At 41.7% G+C, this 18,852-nt stretch overlaps 1 protein-coding gene across 3 annotated transcripts in view; it reads left to right on the top strand.

The window, feature by feature from the left end:
* Sema3a (semaphorin 3A) overlaps window positions 1-18,852 on the top strand; it is a 453,595-nt gene that overhangs the window by 396,064 nt on the left and 38,679 nt on the right. For all 3 annotated transcript variants that reach the window (XM_087206759.1, XM_087206760.1, XM_004839772.4), the window contains exons 9-11: window positions 14,168-14,310; window positions 16,441-16,555; window positions 16,647-16,716. In XM_087206759.1, coding sequence (XP_087062885.1) covers window positions 14,168-14,310; window positions 16,441-16,555; window positions 16,647-16,716 — 328 coding nt within the window. The remainder of the gene's footprint in view (window positions 1-14,167; window positions 14,311-16,440; window positions 16,556-16,646; window positions 16,717-18,852) is intronic.

Raw genomic sequence — 18,852 nt, 5'->3', positions numbered from 1 at the left:
GTGCCAAACGACACCCTTCTGTGACCCAGAGCCGCACCAAGGCACGGGAGCCTTGGGAGGATCACTGTCTCCCCTCAGCGGGCCCCAGCCCGGTCCCCGAGTGGCCCAGAGCCCCCCTTCTTCTCACAGTAGACACTTGCTTATTCCAGGGACCTGGGCCAGTGGGTTGTGCTGTCGATACTTCTTTTTCTGATGCTTTTGAAATTCATGTGCATGCTTACGTGTATGAGTCGTTTGTCCTTTTTATTGATGAGCAGTATTTCATTATATGGGTGTAACACAGTGTGTTACCTGTTCTATTAATGGCCACCTGGGTGTAATGAGGTAGCTATAAATATTCTCCAAGTTTTGTTGTGGATAAAAATAACTAAGAAATTTGAGTTACCGGAAGTGTAGGTTGGAGTAGATGCAGCAGTGCTACTTTTGAGCCACCTAAAGTATAGTACCACATGGACATGGTCAAAATCAAATCTGCTGCTCAGTCACAGGAGAGAGAGGGAACTATGTGGTAGAATTAAAATAACCCCCCAAAAAAGTTGATAGAAAAGGAGAAGAGGCAATAATTCTAACAATGCATAGTGCATTTTTGAATTAGTATTTTATTTCCCATCTTTTTTGATATTTCATTTAACACCAAATAATTTTATCACTTCCTAATGGATATACTCACCCACATAATCTTATATCTAATGTAACTAAAAACAATAAATACGGTTAAAATAATGATTGATGAGTGTACTTATTATATAATTTGCTATAAAGAGAATACAAAGAAACACTCATAAACACACCTAGTTTTACTTGGCATAGTTATTTAAGCCCTGGCACAAATAAAACCTCCTTTTGATTTATTTAATCCATGCATCTTTATCTAAGTCAGTCCAGAGAATTAAGCAGCAGCTGCTCTCTCTGGTTGCTCATTCTCTTTGAAAGTCTTTTCAGTTACAGATGTCTGAAATGAAAAATGGTGCCCTTGGTTTACTTATGTATTTAACTCAGCTTGTACTTCTGTTTTCAGCAGAATGCTTGTTTTTGTTACTTTAATGATACTCTCCACAAATTATTTCTGATTGAAATAATCAGAATGGAGGCTTTAATGAGGAAACAGGTAGACATAGGTAATGATGACACATTGTTCCAAGTCCCTTTGTGTTGACTCCATTAAGTCAGTTGATCATTGTAACATCTCCATGTTCTCACTTTATGAATGAGAACTTGACACAGAGATACTAAGTAGGTTGCTCATGGTCACACAGTCAGTAAGTGTTAGAGCCAGAGAGGATACTGGGACAGTCAGGAGTCAAGGCTGTTCAGAAACTGGAAGCCAACTATGTAATAGTGTTCAGCGGCATGCAAGTTAGCAAATATCATAAATACAACATTCTAGAACTAGAAATCAAAGATGAATGTTGAATCATGCCTCGGGGAGCTCAGTGAGGAAGCACAGATGTATGTAAGTGAAAAAATAAGCTAGCTCAGGTGGGCAAATGTGAATCTAACTGGAGAAGGGCACAGGGGAAATGCAGTGGGAGGTGATCTGAGCATTATACATGGAGCCCAGGGAGGAGAGACCCTGTGTGCCGTTCCAAGGACTGTGAATGTAATTTTTTAGCTAATGGAAACCATATAAAAGCAGTGCACTCAGTAATACACATTGTCAACATCACAAGATGTTAATGGCAACAAGAGTGATTTGAAACAAGAGTCTCTGGCAGGGGTCTTTGAAAGGAATCTATCAGTACTTGAGGAGAGCTGAGAGCTCGAAATAAAAGGCGTCATTGAAAAGTATTAGAAATGATTAAATTAAAAATTACAGTAAAATTTAATGCCATTAATTCCACTCAAAATCCTTCCCCTCACTTCAAACACTCATCCTGGTGTGCTCAGCCCTGCCCGAAGCAGACCTGGGAGTTCTCTTTTGTGAGTGTCTTTAGTTGCTCTGTCGTGGCTGCCTCTCGATGTTGTGAGTCCCCCCAAAATGTTTACCTTTCATGCTCATTTTGACTTTGGAGAGGAGCCGGAGGGTGCACGGTGCCCAGCCTGGATGAGGAGATACGGTGATGCTTTTGCCAGCCTGCTTTTCCATTGATGGCACTAGGCAGCAGCATACAATATATAGATGGGTGATAGGCAGATAGCCAGACAGATAGATAGGCAGATAGCAAGATAGATAGATAGATAGATAGATAGATAGATAGATAGATAGGCAGGCAGATAGATAGATAGATAGCCAGATAGGCAGTTAGATTTGTTTTATCAGAGTTTGTAATAGACACTCACGAAAGAGGACTTCCAGAACTGCTTCAGAAAGTGGCAAGAACAGTGGGATAAGTGTGTTCAAAGTGGAGAAGAGTGATGGATTAATGACATTAAAAATTAATTAGTATGATAATTTTTAAAATTTAAACATTCACTCTATATTTTGATCACGGCTTATAGGACCAAAAAATCAAGGGGAAAATACACCCAAAAATATATGTCAGGGAAGAATTGGTAGAAAAGGCCAACTGAAGAGATATGGGAGATAAAATTCTCTGAAAAGATGAAAGTGGGAAAAAGGCTTTCTCCTCAGTGGCAGGGCTGATAAGAGAAATGAGGTGATTAATTGCCGCTGACATAGAGAGTTGAAATTCTTACCCTCTGCAGTGCTATCTGTGCGAACTTCATCCATTTGCGTTCAAAAGTCCAGCACTCAGAGGCTTCCCCCGTCATGCAGTAATGAGCCTTCAGTTACGGGATACTGTGGCCATTTCCTTTGCTTATGAACACGGAGCTCAAATGGTCTCGTTTTGTTGGGGTAGAAAGCAGTAAGCTTTTCTGTTAAGTTTTTATTAATGTTAAAAACAAATATCTTTACTAACATAGTAAACCAAATCACCAAATAATGCCACAGTGTGTACAGCTAGAGAGATGCGGCTGGAGGCCGTGGAAAGAACTCAATCCCCTGTCATCCTGGCTCTGCCAGTGACGAGTTTGTGCTTTGAGGCTTTGCTATGTCTTAATTTCAGGGTTTCTTCCAGGATGCAAGCATTTTAACAAACATAAGCACTGGGAAGCAGCACAATAAACAGCCGTTGTTTTTGTCTCCCTTCAGTGCTTAGCTTCTGCTCTGTGCTGCTCGCTTGTCCCTCCCCCGTGAGTCCTCTTGCACTTTTCCAGGGTTAAACAACCCCAGAGCTGTTCACACTTCCCCAGTCGCCTAACATCAGAAGTTTTTCCAGGCTTGGTCCTTGGCAGCCAGAGGTTTTTCTATTCCACAGCCAAAAATGATGTATCTCCTCTGCTGGGCTGTTAGCAGAGAATGTGAGATGCTCTTCTACAGCATTCCTCAAATTCTCCTCCCACATGGTCCACTGGTTCCCCAGCTCCCACTTTCCCTGTGTCCTGGCAGAGCTGCAAAGGAAGGAACCAGTCACAGTGGCCAGGTCCTGGGGGCTGCTCCTCATCTGGGGATGATTTTTCCTGTTCCAGTTTCCCAGCTAGTTACTTCATGAGTATTTCGAAGCCGGAGACCAGAATGTTGGAAATATTCATGTAGAGTTGTAACATTTCCATCTTTTACCATTAGTCTTTGTTCTTCTCAGCTTTTCTTAACAGGTTTATAGAGTCCTTATCAGCAGGCAGATTCAACAGGCCTGCACCAGCAGTGAAAACGTATGTTAGCACTAACTTTTAAACACATATGCTTTACGAGATATTTCACAAAGTTTCATAAACCATATTGTAAAGTAGTAACAGCTCGGAGCATAGTCTGAAAGCAACAGAGCTCGCGCTACGGGGTGGAGCTTGCAAGTTTTCCCCTGGCTGCCCACACCAGGAGAGAGGCCTTTCTGACGCCAGAGGCTGGGCCAGGGCAGCTCATCATTGGCAGCACAGGAGGTCTGGCTTCCATCCACTTTCCCTGACTCTTATGACACTGTATTGTGCGTGTGTGTGTGTGTGTGTGTGTGAATGGATTTTCATTTTTATTTTTTATAAGTACATGTTTTCAGCACAAAATGTTTACATTCCTTGTGTAGAGCTGGTGCATGGAGACAACGCATCTTAATTCTTTTCCGTTCCCTCTCTCTCCTCTTCCTCTCTCCCTCCATGCTCCACCCATTTCAGAAAGATCTACCTCTCTACTTCCTGTTATCTACCCTCTAGTTTGGTCTTTATTTGCAAGTTGGGTTTCTCATATAAGAGAAACCATGTGATATTTAAGCTTCTGTGTCTCATTTATTTCACTTAATGTTGTGGTCTCAAGGTGCATCTATTTTCCTACACATGACTCAAGTTTGTCCTTCTTTATGGCAGAGTAGTGATCCAGTGTGTATAAACACCACCTCTTCTTTACCCATTCATCTGTTGATGGACATATTCGCTGCTTCAAAGATTTAGCTATTAGTTGTTCCACTATAAGTAGTAGTCTTTACCTCTGTTCAGTGCAGGAAAAGTTGTCTCATCTGTTTGGGTTTTTAAATGCTTTCTCTACACAAATAGTCACATGACAGTGGGACTTCCTCAAAGTGTGAAGAAAATAAGAGCGTGCATTTGTATTTTGGGAATTTAGAGACCTCTTCTCCCCTCTGCAGCCTGTCACACTGTCTCCGGGCCCGGGGAACTGAGTGGTTCTCCTGCTATGTGTGTGATCACCCTGCGTGAGTCTGGAGCCCCTGCAGTGTCCCGAAGGACCAGCTGAGCCGTGATATTGTGCATGAGAGCGTCTAATCAGTCCTTCTCCACCCTGCCTGCCAAGGAACCATGAATAATTCATATCCTCGCAAACCAATACCTAGCCCAACTCTTAAATTTATAGATTCTCCAAAAACTTCAATCAATCATTCTGCAAACTCAGTTACAGAAAACGGCTTCTACTGCTGTCCTTTAGGGGAGGTTTATGAGAGGAACAGGGCCAGCCACCTGCGGGCCAAGATGTCGCTGCTGGAAACGGAGACTGACCCGATGCTAAGAGCAGCAGAGTGTGCTCGTTACTGAAGTCTGTGCCGGCTGCCAAATGAATCCTGGAGACAGCGCAGCCGAGGTGTCAGTTTCATTAAGTGTGAGCTTGCACCTGAAGGACACTTTAATTTGCAGCTGCTAAAAATATTTCGACAGAGTGGTACTGTTATAAGCAGCAGGTGCTGCCAAACGGGAATTTTGCAAGAAATGCCATCTGCAAGACACACTGGAAGAATGTCAGAGTAGGGAGGAGATAAAGCAGAAGAGAGGAGCCCTGTGTTTGCCTAGCCTTTATTCCCATTATCATGATTATTAAGTGTGATTATTTGTTTAGCTCCGCTCCATCCTCTGGGAATTGCAAAAGTCCTGGTATCTGCAGAGACAAAGCCTCTCCCCTCAGGGCATACCATTCGTGTTACCCAGTTGAAAGAGTCCTCTGCCATGCTATTTACCTTTCCCAGTGTTTAGATTGCAGTTTTATGCTGGCAAGATTAATGCACTTTGATCTTGCTTCAGTGGATCTTGCCACTTTCTTTTGATGTTCTGCTTTTAATGCACATCCACACTGACTTCCTGCTTCATGTCAAAAGCAGTCTTTTCAGATTGTACGAGCACGCAGATGTGGCTAAACCACTGTCACCTGGGCCTTTGCAGTCTTCACAGAGTGAAGCACACAGGCGTTTGTCTTTGTCCGTTAATTTCAATGGACTTGGGCCGAATTGAGATTAAGGATTTGTATCAAGAGGCTGGAAATAGGCATTTTCCTGCTGTCATGGTTTAGAGGACACAGCCTTGAAAAGAGCTCAGTCCTGGGCTGGGCTTTCGTTTTTGCTTCCCGTTGGGTGGGAGTAACCGGACAGAGAAACCCTCTTTGTGGATGCCATGGACTGTTTCAGGCTCCTGAGGAGAATGAGTAAGCCTGGCCACTGAATGAATTTGGGCATCTTTTTCTCGAGCATGTTTGCTGACAAGGCAGGTGCGGAATTGCCACGGTTCTCAGGACAGGGGCTGTCTGACCCCCACAGATGCATTGTCTTTAGGGACATAAGTAGACAGACATATTTTCTGTTATTTTAATCCCATTGATGAAACCTAATTTTGGAAAATTGAAAACAAAATTAATTTTACTACATTAATTACTCAATGCAAAAGAATAAGATAAAAGAGAAGAACTTCTACTTTCAAAGAACACCTGAAAACTTCCAGAAAAACATGTTGAAGACTGACTGTTGGGCAGTGACTTAGAAATTGTTTCAGTTTGGAGGAGCCTGTCTAGGCATTCCCTTAACCAGGAAGCTAACCCTCTCCAAATTAATGACGACTCCACCCATCCAGAAAGCAAGACAATGTGACTGCTTCTTCACAGAAAAACCTTCCTACTTTATTTCCTGAGATTCATTCATTCACCCTTTCTTTCGTTAATTTTGAAGCCATAGACTGTTTCTGAAACTATGCTTAGTCTAGAAGGAAAAATAACTAGAGATATCAGCTAAGAAGAAGACAGAAGAAGCAAAACAAATGATTGCATCAAGTTTGAAAGATTCCGACTGTGGTCGGTGCCCAGGTGCCAGGGACCCGCGCGTGCTGAAAGGCGACAGACAGCACAACTCGAGGTGCGGGCGGGGCTGGAGGCAGGAGACAGACTGGCTGCGTCTGCCAAGAGCCAGGAGATAAGAGGATACATTTGGGTGGCTGCTGTGGGAAAGATGCAAATAAGCTTAGGGGAAACATTGTTATGTATAGAAGCTGAAGGCAAAGAGGGAGAAATAGAAGACAAATGCCTGTCATAGGACAATTAGGAGAGTGAGAATACATACACAAAGATGTAGATGTTATAAAAGAGGGGGAAGCCAACTTCCTCTCCTTACCATGTGAGCAGCGGGCCTGCAAAGGTGCAGATGAGCTCTGTCCCCGGGCAGGGAGCAGAGGCATCGGGCTGAAGGACTATGGCCAGCTCTGTCTGACTGTCACCGTGACTTTCTGGATAATATTCCTTGTCCTTCACTCATTTTCTGTATCTGGAGCACTGTGACTAGTGTGACTGACAAGGTTTCCCATCTCCCTCTAGTGCTACAAAATTTGGAGCCCAAATTGTGGCCCAGCCCTGGTACACTCATTGGTCCCTGCGGTGTGGGCTTTCAGCCTGTCCCTGGCTCCAAGGGCATCTGTCTTCTTGTCCTCTTTGCCTGTCAAGACTTAATTTATACTGCTTCGTCACATACGTGTGATAAATGCATTTAATCCTATTTCTAACACTTTGTACAAGGCTTAGAAAAATCGGTATTACAAGATAAAGACCAGTTAGACTATTCCTAAAGCAGTGTTATATAGTAGTAAGAATATGCATCATGCTGCAAAAAGAGAACTAAAGGAAGAGGAGATTAAAAAAAAACAAGAAACACTTTGATGAATATAAAGTACAAAAAGGGGTCTACGGGAGATGGAAAAAATTAAGGTAAAATAGAAATTTATGCACAGACCTCGGAGATGGAAATAACCAAAATGAGAAAAGCAGGAGTAGATGTAGTTTTGAAAGGAAATTTGATGAGTCCCTTATTAGGTCTGATGAATTATTTTCAGTGCAATATCTAGGGAGACATCTTTATTTAGAATTTTGAAATGCAGATGTGCACACAGGAAAAAAAAGAATGCTGATATAGTTTGGTGATTCGCAAAGAAAAATAAAAATGATAAAGTTAAGATCTGCAAAATAACTGATGGAGAACTAGGAGAGGTTTACCTTGCTGGGGTGGGAGGAAGTAACAAGTCCCAAAGAGGAGTTGAGAAAGGGTCTCTGCTTAGGGATTTGGAAAAAGGAAATCGCCGATGAAACGCTGAAGGTTAGAGAGATGACCACGCCAGTTCAGGGACACGAAAGCCACGGGAGCAGAAACTCAGTGACAGTTTTAGAAAGAACCAAGTGTTTCATACGTGCCGGAGGGCGGTGCAGCTTTCATGCAGTGAGGTGACGGCTTCTGTCGCTCTGTCCACAGAGGTGAAGGCCACAGAGCTCGGTCACAGAGAGCGAAGGGCCCGGGAATGGCTCCCATGGGTTAGGGGATCCAGACACCTCACGAGTCTACAGGACAGTGTCTGTGGCCTTCTTTCCTCTTCTTTTTAAGGATGAAGACATTCAAAAATAAATATTGGACACAGAGAGTCATTGAATAAGGAAAGATTGAAGCTGCAGGAAATGCCTTCTCCTCCCTCTCCTCCTCCTGTTCCTTTCCACAACTCTCTCTGGCTAGCTTCCTTGTACTTCTTTCTCATTCGTCTTCTGCGGTTTGAGGGTGTCTTCTCTTTCTTTTCTTTTACTCTCCGTGCACCTTTCCAGTCACTCCATCTGCTCAATTTCAAATAACCTCCACTTAGTCCACCTCTGCCTCCCGAGCTCTGTGCATCCATGATCTACGAGACACTTCAGGGCCCTCCAGCTCTGAGCTGCAGGAAACCAAGCTCCCGGCAGGCCCTTCCTCTCCCCTCCCTCTTCTCTGCCGGGAAATGACTCTTCCCCGAGCTGTTCAGCTGCTTTCCTTTCGCTCCTCCGTACATTCACCGCCCTGTCCGCGATCACAGCACATCAGTTCTTCCAATGGCCCCTTCTGACTCGCTGTTCTCCATCCTCACATCCCTACAGATCTTTCCTGATTGGTGTTCTGGGCCAGTCTCCACACAGCCTCTGTTCAAATATCTGTGTCACTCTAACATTCAGGGTGACCCCAAAACAATACCCTCACAGTGTCATTGCTAGGGTTAAAATACTTCAATGTTTTCCCCATCTCGGTTAGGACAAATGTATCCCGGAACATAACTTCCTTCATATTCTGTGTCTCTGTTCAATTTCCTGTTGTCATTTCTAACCACCTCCCTCTCTCCGACTCCTCCCCCAGGTGGAACCATCTGTGTTCCCTGTGACCTTGCACACGCACTCCTTCTCCCTTACACGCTTCGCACTCTAGGTCTTTAAGCATGTGTCACATCTCACAAGAAGTGCACTGATTTCTTCAAGACCACATTAATTGCTCCTCGTATGTTCTTCTCCATTCCTCTGAAACTCTTATTTTTGAGTTTTTTTTCCAATACTCTTGCTGAAAGGAGAACTGGAAGTTTGAGCCCAGCCTGAGCAACTTAGCAAGTTAGGAAAACCCTGTCTCAGAATCAAAGAAAATAAGAAAGTGCTCCAGGTACAGCTCAGTGCAAAAGCCCTGGGTTGGTGATGGGGGGGGGGGGCGTTGCTTTATTAGATTTGCAGAAAATCAGAAAGCTTTTAAACAATTGGTTGGTGATAACAAATCAATAGCAAGGCACTGCGAACAAATAACAAAAATCTTAACAAGATGTGATTCATCTTTAGCAAAAACACCTTGAATTTGTAGCAGGTCCATTTATTATGTTGCTATAGTTCTATTTTCTTTATCTTTATTTAGAAAGAAGAGCAAGTGGGGAAAATGTTCCAGAGCTCTATAAGGCAGGTGGAGTGGAAGCTTAGGACTCCCAAGCCTTCGGGCCGACGGGGAAGATGGGGAAGGGCGGGCAGGAGCTCTGGGGCTGGGGAAGAAGGGGGCTGACAGCGCGGTTCATACGCTGAGAGAAGAAGATGATGAAATGTAAGAGGACACACACGTAAGAAGGAATGAAGAAAATAAGGTCTGTGCCAGTAAAGACGTAGTAAATGCGCAAGAAAGGGAAGTTAGGCTGAAAGGACTTTCTCAATTTCAAATACTAGAAAAGGAATGGCTCTTTTAAATTCTCACAAGAGATGAACCAAAATAGGAGCTATTTTATTTTGAAATGAGAATGAATGTTTTTCTATATCAAAGATATAACCTAATTTCTTGGACAAGCTTGACCTAATTGACAGTGTTTTTACTTGGTATTTTATTTTACCACTTTAATAGAGTTAGCCTGTCATTTTCTACGTATAATTTTATTTTCGATTACACTTGCGGCGAACTCATACTGTTCATTCGCCTGGAAAATCCCCATGCTGAGGTTCAGATGCTGGAGGAAAGAGCGGGACTGAAGGCTCCACATGGGGAGAGGAGCTTGTGCACATGAGAAGCTGGGACAGGGGAGACGGAGGAGGGGAGGAAGGGGAAGCAGGAGCGATGGAGGTGCAGTGTGTCTGTGCACCGATTTCCCACAAGGAATGCATTTATCGTGTGGCACACACAGATGCTAATAAAAAGGGCAAAACAAAAGTGAATGTGTTTGATAATTTACTTACACGGTCTCCAACTGAAGCCCACTTCTGTAAGGTAGTAATTCAGAGAGAGAAGCAGGAGGTGGACAGGGCCTTCTCTCATCCGCAGACATTAAGACAGTGTAAACCATCTACACGCATCACGTGTGCCTGGCTTTGTTGCCATTTTCGTACTGGCAGGATGCAGGCTGGATTGAACTTTCAGAGAATAAGGGATGTGCGTTATTCAGTGCAGCTTTTACAATACCTTGCACACATTTGCAGTCCAATCCAGCGCAGTTGGCTTTAGTTACTCTTAATGCTTTGTTTCTCGAGTATCTGCATGAACAACTACACACTGGGGGAGGTAAGGTTCAATTCGCTTCACCTGTCTTTGCTCCAGTACCATAGCAGGTCAATGCATGATTTTCCATTTCTGTTACTTTTTTATTTTTTTTAGAAGAACACATTTACCATGCAAACTGATCACATTCCTTCTGAGGACTTGGGAATGTACAGAACACTGCTTCATTCCTTTCTCACAACCTCCCCTCCATCCCTCTCCCTCTGTATCTTGGTTCCTTTCCCATCTGAGGGAGATCCATCTCCCTACTTCCTGTTATATATCTTCTATTTTGTTTTGTATTTATAATTTGGGATTCTCATATAAGGGAAATCATGTGATATATAAGCTTGTGTGTCTGATTTATTTCACTTAACCTTATGGTCTGAAGGTGCATCCATTTTCCTACAAATAACTTAATTTTATCTTTTTATGGCAGTGTAGTACTCCATTGCATGAAAACACCACATTTTCTTTATCTATTCATCTTTTGATGGACACATAGGCCACGTCTGAGATTTAGCTATTGTGAGTTGTGCTGGTATAAACATGGGAGTGTATGTATCTCTGTAATATGATGTCTTTAACTCTTTTAGGAAGATACATAGAAGGGGAATACCTAGGTCAAATAGAATTTATAGTTTTAGTATTTGAGGAATCTTCATACTGATTTCCATAGTGGCTGTTCTAATTTGGATTCCCATTAACAATGTAGAAGGGTTTCCTTCTCCCACAGCCTCATCAGAAACTGTTATTTGACTTCTTGATAATAACCCTTCTTTATGCAGTAAAATAATACATTCTCAGCATTGTTTTACTTTACCTGTCCGTAGTGCCCAGCAATATTGAGCATATTTTTAGGTATTTACTAGCTATTTGTGCTTTCTCTGTGAAGTATTTATTAAGTTTATTTGCCCATTTTTTGATTGGGTCTTTTATTTGGGGGGTATTTTTTAGTTTTTTATACATTCTAGATATTTTGTCTGAGGGTTAGCTGTCACATGTTTTTCTCGTTCTGTAGATTATCTCTTCACTCTGTTGGTGGTTTATTTTCATGAGCAAAAGCTTTTTAATTTGATATGATTTCATTTGTTGATTCTCAAAACTATTTCCTATGCAACCAGGGCTCTGTATAGAAAGTCCTTGCCTACATCTCTGACTTTAACTTTTACTTATTTCATCTTTCAGTAAGTTAAGTGTTTCTGTTTTAACATTTATCTCTTTATCATTTTGCTTTTAGTGTAGTACATGGTGAGAGACACGGGACTAGATTCAATCTTCTGAATGTGGATAGCCAGTTTTGCCAGCACCATTTAGTATTAAAGAGGCTTTTTTCCTCCAGTGCATGTTTTTGACCCCTTTGTCAAAGATCAAATAGTTGAATGTGGCTGGGGTTGTTTCTGCATCCTTTATCCTATTCCATTGGCCCTCATGTGTTCTTTGTGTCAGTACCGTGCTGTTTTTACTGCGATAGCTTTGAAATCTAACTTCAAGTCCGAAATCGTGATGCCTCTCACTTTGCTCTTGTCACCCAGGGTTGCTTTGGCTGTTGTGGGTCTCTTCTGGTTCCATATGAATTTTAGGATTGTTTTCTCAGTTCTGTGAAGAATCTAGTTGGAATTTTGATTGAGATTGCATTAAATCTGTGTATCAGTTTTGGAAGTATGGCCATTCTGATTATATTGGTTCTGCCTATCCAAGAACAGGGGATGTCTTTCCATTTTCTGAATTCTATATCTATATTATAATGAGATTTCTTTTTTTTTTTTTTTTTTTTGGTACCGGGGATCGAACTCAGGACCTTGTGCTTGCGAGGCAGGCAGCCGAACCACTGAGCTAAATCCCCGGCCCCGATAATGAGATTTCTTAGTACAGGATCAAGGCTTTTTTTCAAAAACATCAAAACTATAATAATATAATGCATGTGTTAACATATTCACAAAACTCTTTTATGTGCCTTAAGTATGAAATATTATATATGAACTATTTATCTCATATGAATGATTTAAAGCAGACAAGGTAAGTAGAACCTAATTTGTAATAGCTCAATCTGGAATAAAAACAGTATGAAGATTAGGCATCTGAGTTCTTGGAAGAAAAAGTTTTACCAAAGGTCACAAAATTTAGAAGTTTGCAATTTTCAAGCCTGCACTGAATTTTTACACATACAGGTTTGTGTTATCACACACACTCAGAAACGCATACACATGCATTTCTAGTAGCCCAACCTCATCAATGTAGTCTTAATACTATGTTTATGATGGGAATCCCTACTGTGTCACATTAATTATTCTGCAGTCAGACTTCATGAGACAACCATATATATTAAATATATCTATGAGATAAACAAGTAGAAACTTATGAACAAACCCAAGTTTTGCAATAATTACTAAAGTTAAAGACATATTTCATTTGTCTTTAAAACTTCTGGTTTGTGCTCGGTACTTCTACTTTAAAAATTATTATGCTTGTATTAAACTTAAAGATTTATAGCTTAAAATATGAATAGGTAATATTTCATATGTTCTACATGGCTTACTGAGTCTGTGTAATTTTTCTGAAAAGGAGTGAAGCATAGCCCAGTGAAATATGCTAAGCGCCCAGCCCCAGAGCAGATGGTAAAGGACAGACAGGCACAGGTCACGTGATCATGAGTATCCACAGTCCTGAAGATCAGGAAGAAATTAGCTGACACTGTGTGTGATAAGCTAGTTTCAGGGTTCTGATCTCCTTCCTGGTCTCTTAACAATGGTGCTGACTTATGTGTGTACGTGTGTGTGTGTGTGTGTGTGTGTGTTTCATTGGTACTTTGATAAAGTAATACACTATGGGAGAAAAGTTGGATAGATTACTGTAAGAATTTAAATATTTGCGATGTCCTAAGTGCTTTCAGTGAGATAAACTCAGCTTCTTAGCACGTTTCAAAGTAAAGGCTGGAATTCATTACATCTTTTCATGTAGTACGTGTGAGCCACAGCCTTATCAGCCCAATTATTTACCAAAGTAAAGGTGGGGCTGCTGCGTGTTTGGTTGTCTGTCTTTCCTCTTTCTTTCTTGGGAAGATTTTTCATCTCAGGGGAGGTGGGCTGGAAGGTTTGGAGATGGACGTAGTGTGCCATGAGCAGGGCTGGCATTGGTGGTCCAGGAAAGGTTTTCAGGAGGTGACTGTGGCACACGCCGATAGGGTATGGGGTGTGAGAGGAAGGGGCGCTTCTGGCAGGAGCCCCAGTGGAATGTCATCAGGTTTGCTGAGAAGGCAGCGTCAGGAAGGGGTTCTTCCTCTTCCTTTCTACAGACTTCACCCTTCCATTCCCACCCAGCTTGCTGATGAGGAGTTTGATGAAAATTATGTTGTGCCTGAAAGGAAGAATAATAATCATGACCACAATAAGTAATATCTGATGGCACTTAAAGTTTAAGAAATGTTTTAATGTCCAGTACTGCATTTTCTATTGGTGTTTACACAAAGGATTTCTGCACCTTCTTAAGAAAATGGGTTAATTTTTCTGGAACTCTTTCACGATTTGTAATATCCCTTTGTATACAAATGCGTAAGATTCAGCTTATATCCACTTAAAGATTGAACTAAGGAAATATGAGTTTCTTGTAATATATCAAAAAGGGGTTAAGAGGAAGTGAAAATGGGCTATTGTTATGTTATTGAAGTGTGGATTGATGTGTATGCTCTGTTTGCCTCTCAGATCCCAGATTTGTCAGTGCCCACCTCATCCCAGAGAGTGACAACCCAGAGGATGACAAAGTGTACTTTTTCTTCCGTGAAAATGCAATAGATGGCGAACATTCTGGAAAAGCTACTCATGCTAGAATAGGTCAGATATGCAAGGTGAGGTAAAGAAAAGAATGAGGATGATGCTGATGTCCCATCAGTTTCATTTCTTTTATTTTCCACCTGCATGCAAGTACAAAGAGGAATACAGCTACGATGTGTGTAATCACACCAACATGTTTGAACGGCACTGGTGCTGAGTGGTGAAGGACACGTGGTAGTTGCTTTGCCATCTTCCCAGAGAGACAGCCAGGGAGAAGTTGTAACAGGCAGTGTTATTTCACAGCCACACTAGGTGATCTTGGCTTGAAAGTCTTGTGATATAAAATGCTTCCCTTGGCTGTAGAGATATAAAATACCTGCATTGCCTGGGAGAGTCTTGCTTTTGGTATTTTCCGATTAAGCAGTTTCCTACAACTGGTAAGCTTGGGATGCATATTTGCTGTTGGATTATAAGAAAAGTATTAATTTAGGTGAGAAAAACTTTGGTTATGGCTTTCTGTGTATGTGTACACATACAAATACATGCACAGAAATGCATTCCTCAGAAGCTCTGAGCTTTATCTTTCTTAGATTTCATTTATTGTGTGGCATGATGTTGGACTTGATATTGCAATATAATGTTAGATATACAGGATAAGAATCCTCAATAAATATTCATCAACTAATTAGTATCATCAATTTGAGGGATGTTCAATGATTTGAAAATGAAGAGATTTAAATTACCTGGAAACAAAGAAATAAAATGTGAATAGATGAGCCTCTTTTCTCCAAAACAAGATCATTGCAAACATATTACTTAAAAGGATTATAGTATAAAAATCACATAAAGAAAATATAAACCAGTGTTCTATTTTGAAGGAACCTGTATGTTCAACATGTGAACATAAATATTGTTTTAAAAGACTGTAGTTGCTAGTAAATATATACCTTTTAGTAGAATTTATTGCTACATTTAGGTTAAAATTCATTTTATTTGCAGTGAGGAGACACTTTCAAAATATTTCCTCTAGAACAAGTTTCCTTTAGCAAAGTTTGTGCAAATATTTTCTCGACATGTTATTTATAAAGCATAAATTCTATCAGCACTTCAAGTTTTAAAGTATTTGATGCTAGCATGTTTATTGGGAGCACAAATTTCTGGCGTAGGTTAGAAGGCCCACATTTATCATCTGTTCAGTAAACAGGCATGACTGCCTACTGTGTGCCATTTACCAGCTGGAAACCAACCTCACAGCTGAGTGAGATTTCACAAATGCACTGTGAGCACAAGAGAATTGAATCAAACAAACTCCAGAGCAGAAGCTGCTCACTGCAGAGTGGTAACAGAATGGACAGAAGCTATGCAACTCTTAGAAAAACTGTTTAATTGGAAATAAAAAATTGTATATATTTGTCGTGTGCAACACAATGTCTTGATATGTGCACGCATACACAGTAGGATGGCTAAATTGGACGAACTAACATGCACAGCTCATATTACTATGTGGCAAGGACACTTTAAACTGCTCTCTGCAGTTCGAGAGAATGTAATGTTATTCCTAACTATACATACCAGATTGTACTTTAGACCTCTCGCACTCATTTTCCCTGTCTAACTGAAATCTTGTGTTCATTCACTAGTATTATCCGAAACCTCACCCCTTCCCCAGCCCCTGGAAGCTACCCTTCTGTGTTGCTTCTATGAGCTCCACTTTTTCAGATTTCTCATTTAAATGAGCTCATGTGGCATTTGTCTCTCTGTGCCTAGTTCATTTTGCTCCACACTAAGTCCTCAAAGTTTATCAATTTTTTGACAAATAACAGGATTTCTTTCTCTCCAAGGCTGAAGAGTCTTCTGTAGTATGCATGTACCACAGTCTTAAATTCTATTCATCTACTGATGGACAAAAAATGGCTTTTTCATGTTAAGAAGCATTGATTATGAATAATTTCTTGAATAGAGTTTGAGTCAATGGTTTGACCAATAATATAAAACAGTGATGGTTACTTGCATCTGGTCATTTAGAATGAGTATGGTCACTTTGGAATGTGGAGAATTTGGGAACCCCCACTCTTGCAAATAAAGATTGCTCTTTTTGTGTAAAAATGAGGAATTATACTTGTATTTGTCTCGAGATACGAGAAAAGATGCATTTGAAATTGCTGTTTGCAAGTGCGGTGTCTGACTGTTCTCTCCCTTCTCAGAACGACTTTGGGGGCCACCGCAGCCTGGTGAACAAGTGGACCACGTTCCTCAAAGCCCGGCTCATCTGCTCCGTGCCAGGGCCCAGTGGCATTGACACCCACTTCGATGAACTGCGTACGTAGCTCTTGCCTTTACGAAGGGCGTTTGTTCCGACTTTGCCACGACCCTGAAAAATGCAACTTTCCCCAATTTTGTTTTCCAACAGAGGATGTATTCCTAATGAACTCCAAAGATCCTAAAAATCCAATTGTCTATGGAGTGTTTACCACCTCCAGGTAAATGACTTTTTGTCATCATTTTGTCGTAGAAACTGCTGCTTTAATCGTTGAGCATCTTTGCACATTCTAAGAGGGCTGGAATACGTTAGGACGTAAAAAGTCGCTTGTTTTTTAAAACACATTTTAGTAAAGGGTGTGAGCCATGTAAATAGAATGGCAGAGCAGCTGGAAAAGTTGGTGTCCTATCCTCCGGAAAGCTTTAACTTAAACCCTAAATGAAAGGTAATGGGAATAGGAGCACTGGCGATTTTGTAGAGGTGTAAACTAGGAAGAATCTTAATTCAGAATGTGTGCATGCATAGAATTCAGAATATATGCCTAAAATGTACAAGTAGGACAATTCCCTGCCCACCCCCGGACCCAGTCTCTTCCATCAATAACGAAATGCATGAGCTACAAGAACAGCTCAGATACTTTTCAGGTCCACTGGGACGAACGAGGTCTCTCTCACCCACTGGCTGACGCCAGGGTCTAAGGAGAAGACGCCCACAAGGCGAGAGCAGCCTGGGCCTCGCCCACTCTGCTCCACTGCAGTCCTTCCTCGCTGTGCTGCCCGCCCGCACAGACCTCGGGAATGAAAGTAGAAACACAGGTTCAGGAAAGGACATGCACTCACAAATACAACCACTAAGCTGCCCTAGATGCTCTGAAAACATTCATACCACAATCTATGATATTTCTGTTCTATACATAGTTTAAGACTTTTTAAAATGAGCACACGCATGCTCTTTTTAAAACCTAATCTCAATCTCTCTCTCTCTCTCTCTCTCTCATTTTGCTTAGTTTTTATGGGCCACTTTGTGATCTACATTTTGCAAATAAATACAGAAAGATCCATAACACCAATTAACAAAAGCAGCAGAAACTCAGCCTCTGCACTCAGCCGACCCTGGCTCGTGCCCCTGCTCTGTTTTGTTTTGCTCCTCTCGCCTCTCCCCCCACCCTGCTCTGCCTGTCCTCCGCAGCCTCCTCCTCTGTCCCTCGTCCTACCCAAGGCTCCTGCTACCCATTCCACACAGGCCTCTCCCCGCCTCACATCCCACGTTGCCTTCCCATTGCTGGGAACCGCGGAGAGAAACCGTGTGTACTTCGCAGTTTCCAGTAGGGATCTGCACTGAAATATCCTTAAAATATCCAGAGGGAAAATAACTTAAAATCAAAGTCAGGAAAATTCCTATAAGTGATTGTAATAGCATAAAGAGAAAGATTCGATACAGCACCCAACACTAGTTCATTCTGTAAATATTAAAGCATTATAAAGTTTTCAGGTACATTTACTTAACTTAAAATTTAGCGCAAGTGAAGACCCCTGGAGCATTGAACCTGTAGGTGAGCTCCGACGCCTGCATGATTTCTGCCCTTCAGTGTAAAAACAGAAAAACTAAACTAAAGACTTTGGAAGGCTCAAGTGAAGCAAATATTAATCCATTTCTTCTACTGCTTCTTCATTGCTTCATTTAATAGTTCTCAGCTTGAGAATGCATGAGAATCATGTAGAAAGCATGCTGAAATTCTTGCCTCTGTCTTTTATGATTAAAGAAACAAATTTCAATTAAGAAACATGAAACAATAGAAGTTGAGGTCACTAGGCCCCACTCCCAGAGTCCCTGAGTCTCCAGCAATGGGGACATTTCTAACATGTCCCCAAGGGAGGTCACGTGGTTAGTGTTAGGGTCAGGGCCAGGGCCAGGGATAGAGACAGGGACAGGGATAGGAGTTAAGGCTGGGGTTGGGGTTAGGGATAGGGTTGGTGTTAAGTCTAGGGTTAGGGTTAGCGTTAGGGCTAAGGGTGAAATGCTTTCGCTTTAGTTCAGGGTGCTGGATGTTTGCTTTCAATTCCTCATAACTGTAATCATACTCATGGAGGCCTCTGATGGCCCCAGTTTTACCTGTTAATGACCAGATTATGGAATAACGGTGAAGTGCCAGCTAGTGTAAGCATCACCTTAGCATCTGTGATCTACCAAATGAGTGTGAACTTGATTCATATCCTGTCATGGAAATACTAAGTTCTGTAAGTACTTGTTGAGGTTAAGCTGAGCCAGGGCCATGTGAAAAGGCACAGCACAAAGCAGCAGGCGCCCCCTGAAGCCTGCAGTCTGTCCTGTGTGGTCCATTTGAAGCGCTTTGCAG

The sequence above is a fragment of the Heterocephalus glaber genome, unplaced genomic scaffold (genome assembly GCF_053883595.1).
Source record: "Heterocephalus glaber isolate CG9 unplaced genomic scaffold, H.glaber_assembly_v1.0 deba00000678, whole genome shotgun sequence".
Taxonomy (NCBI): Eukaryota; Metazoa; Chordata; class Mammalia; order Rodentia; family Bathyergidae; genus Heterocephalus; species Heterocephalus glaber.
The sequence above is the reverse complement of the archived record's forward strand: the minus strand, read 5'-3'. Positions and strand labels throughout refer to the sequence as shown.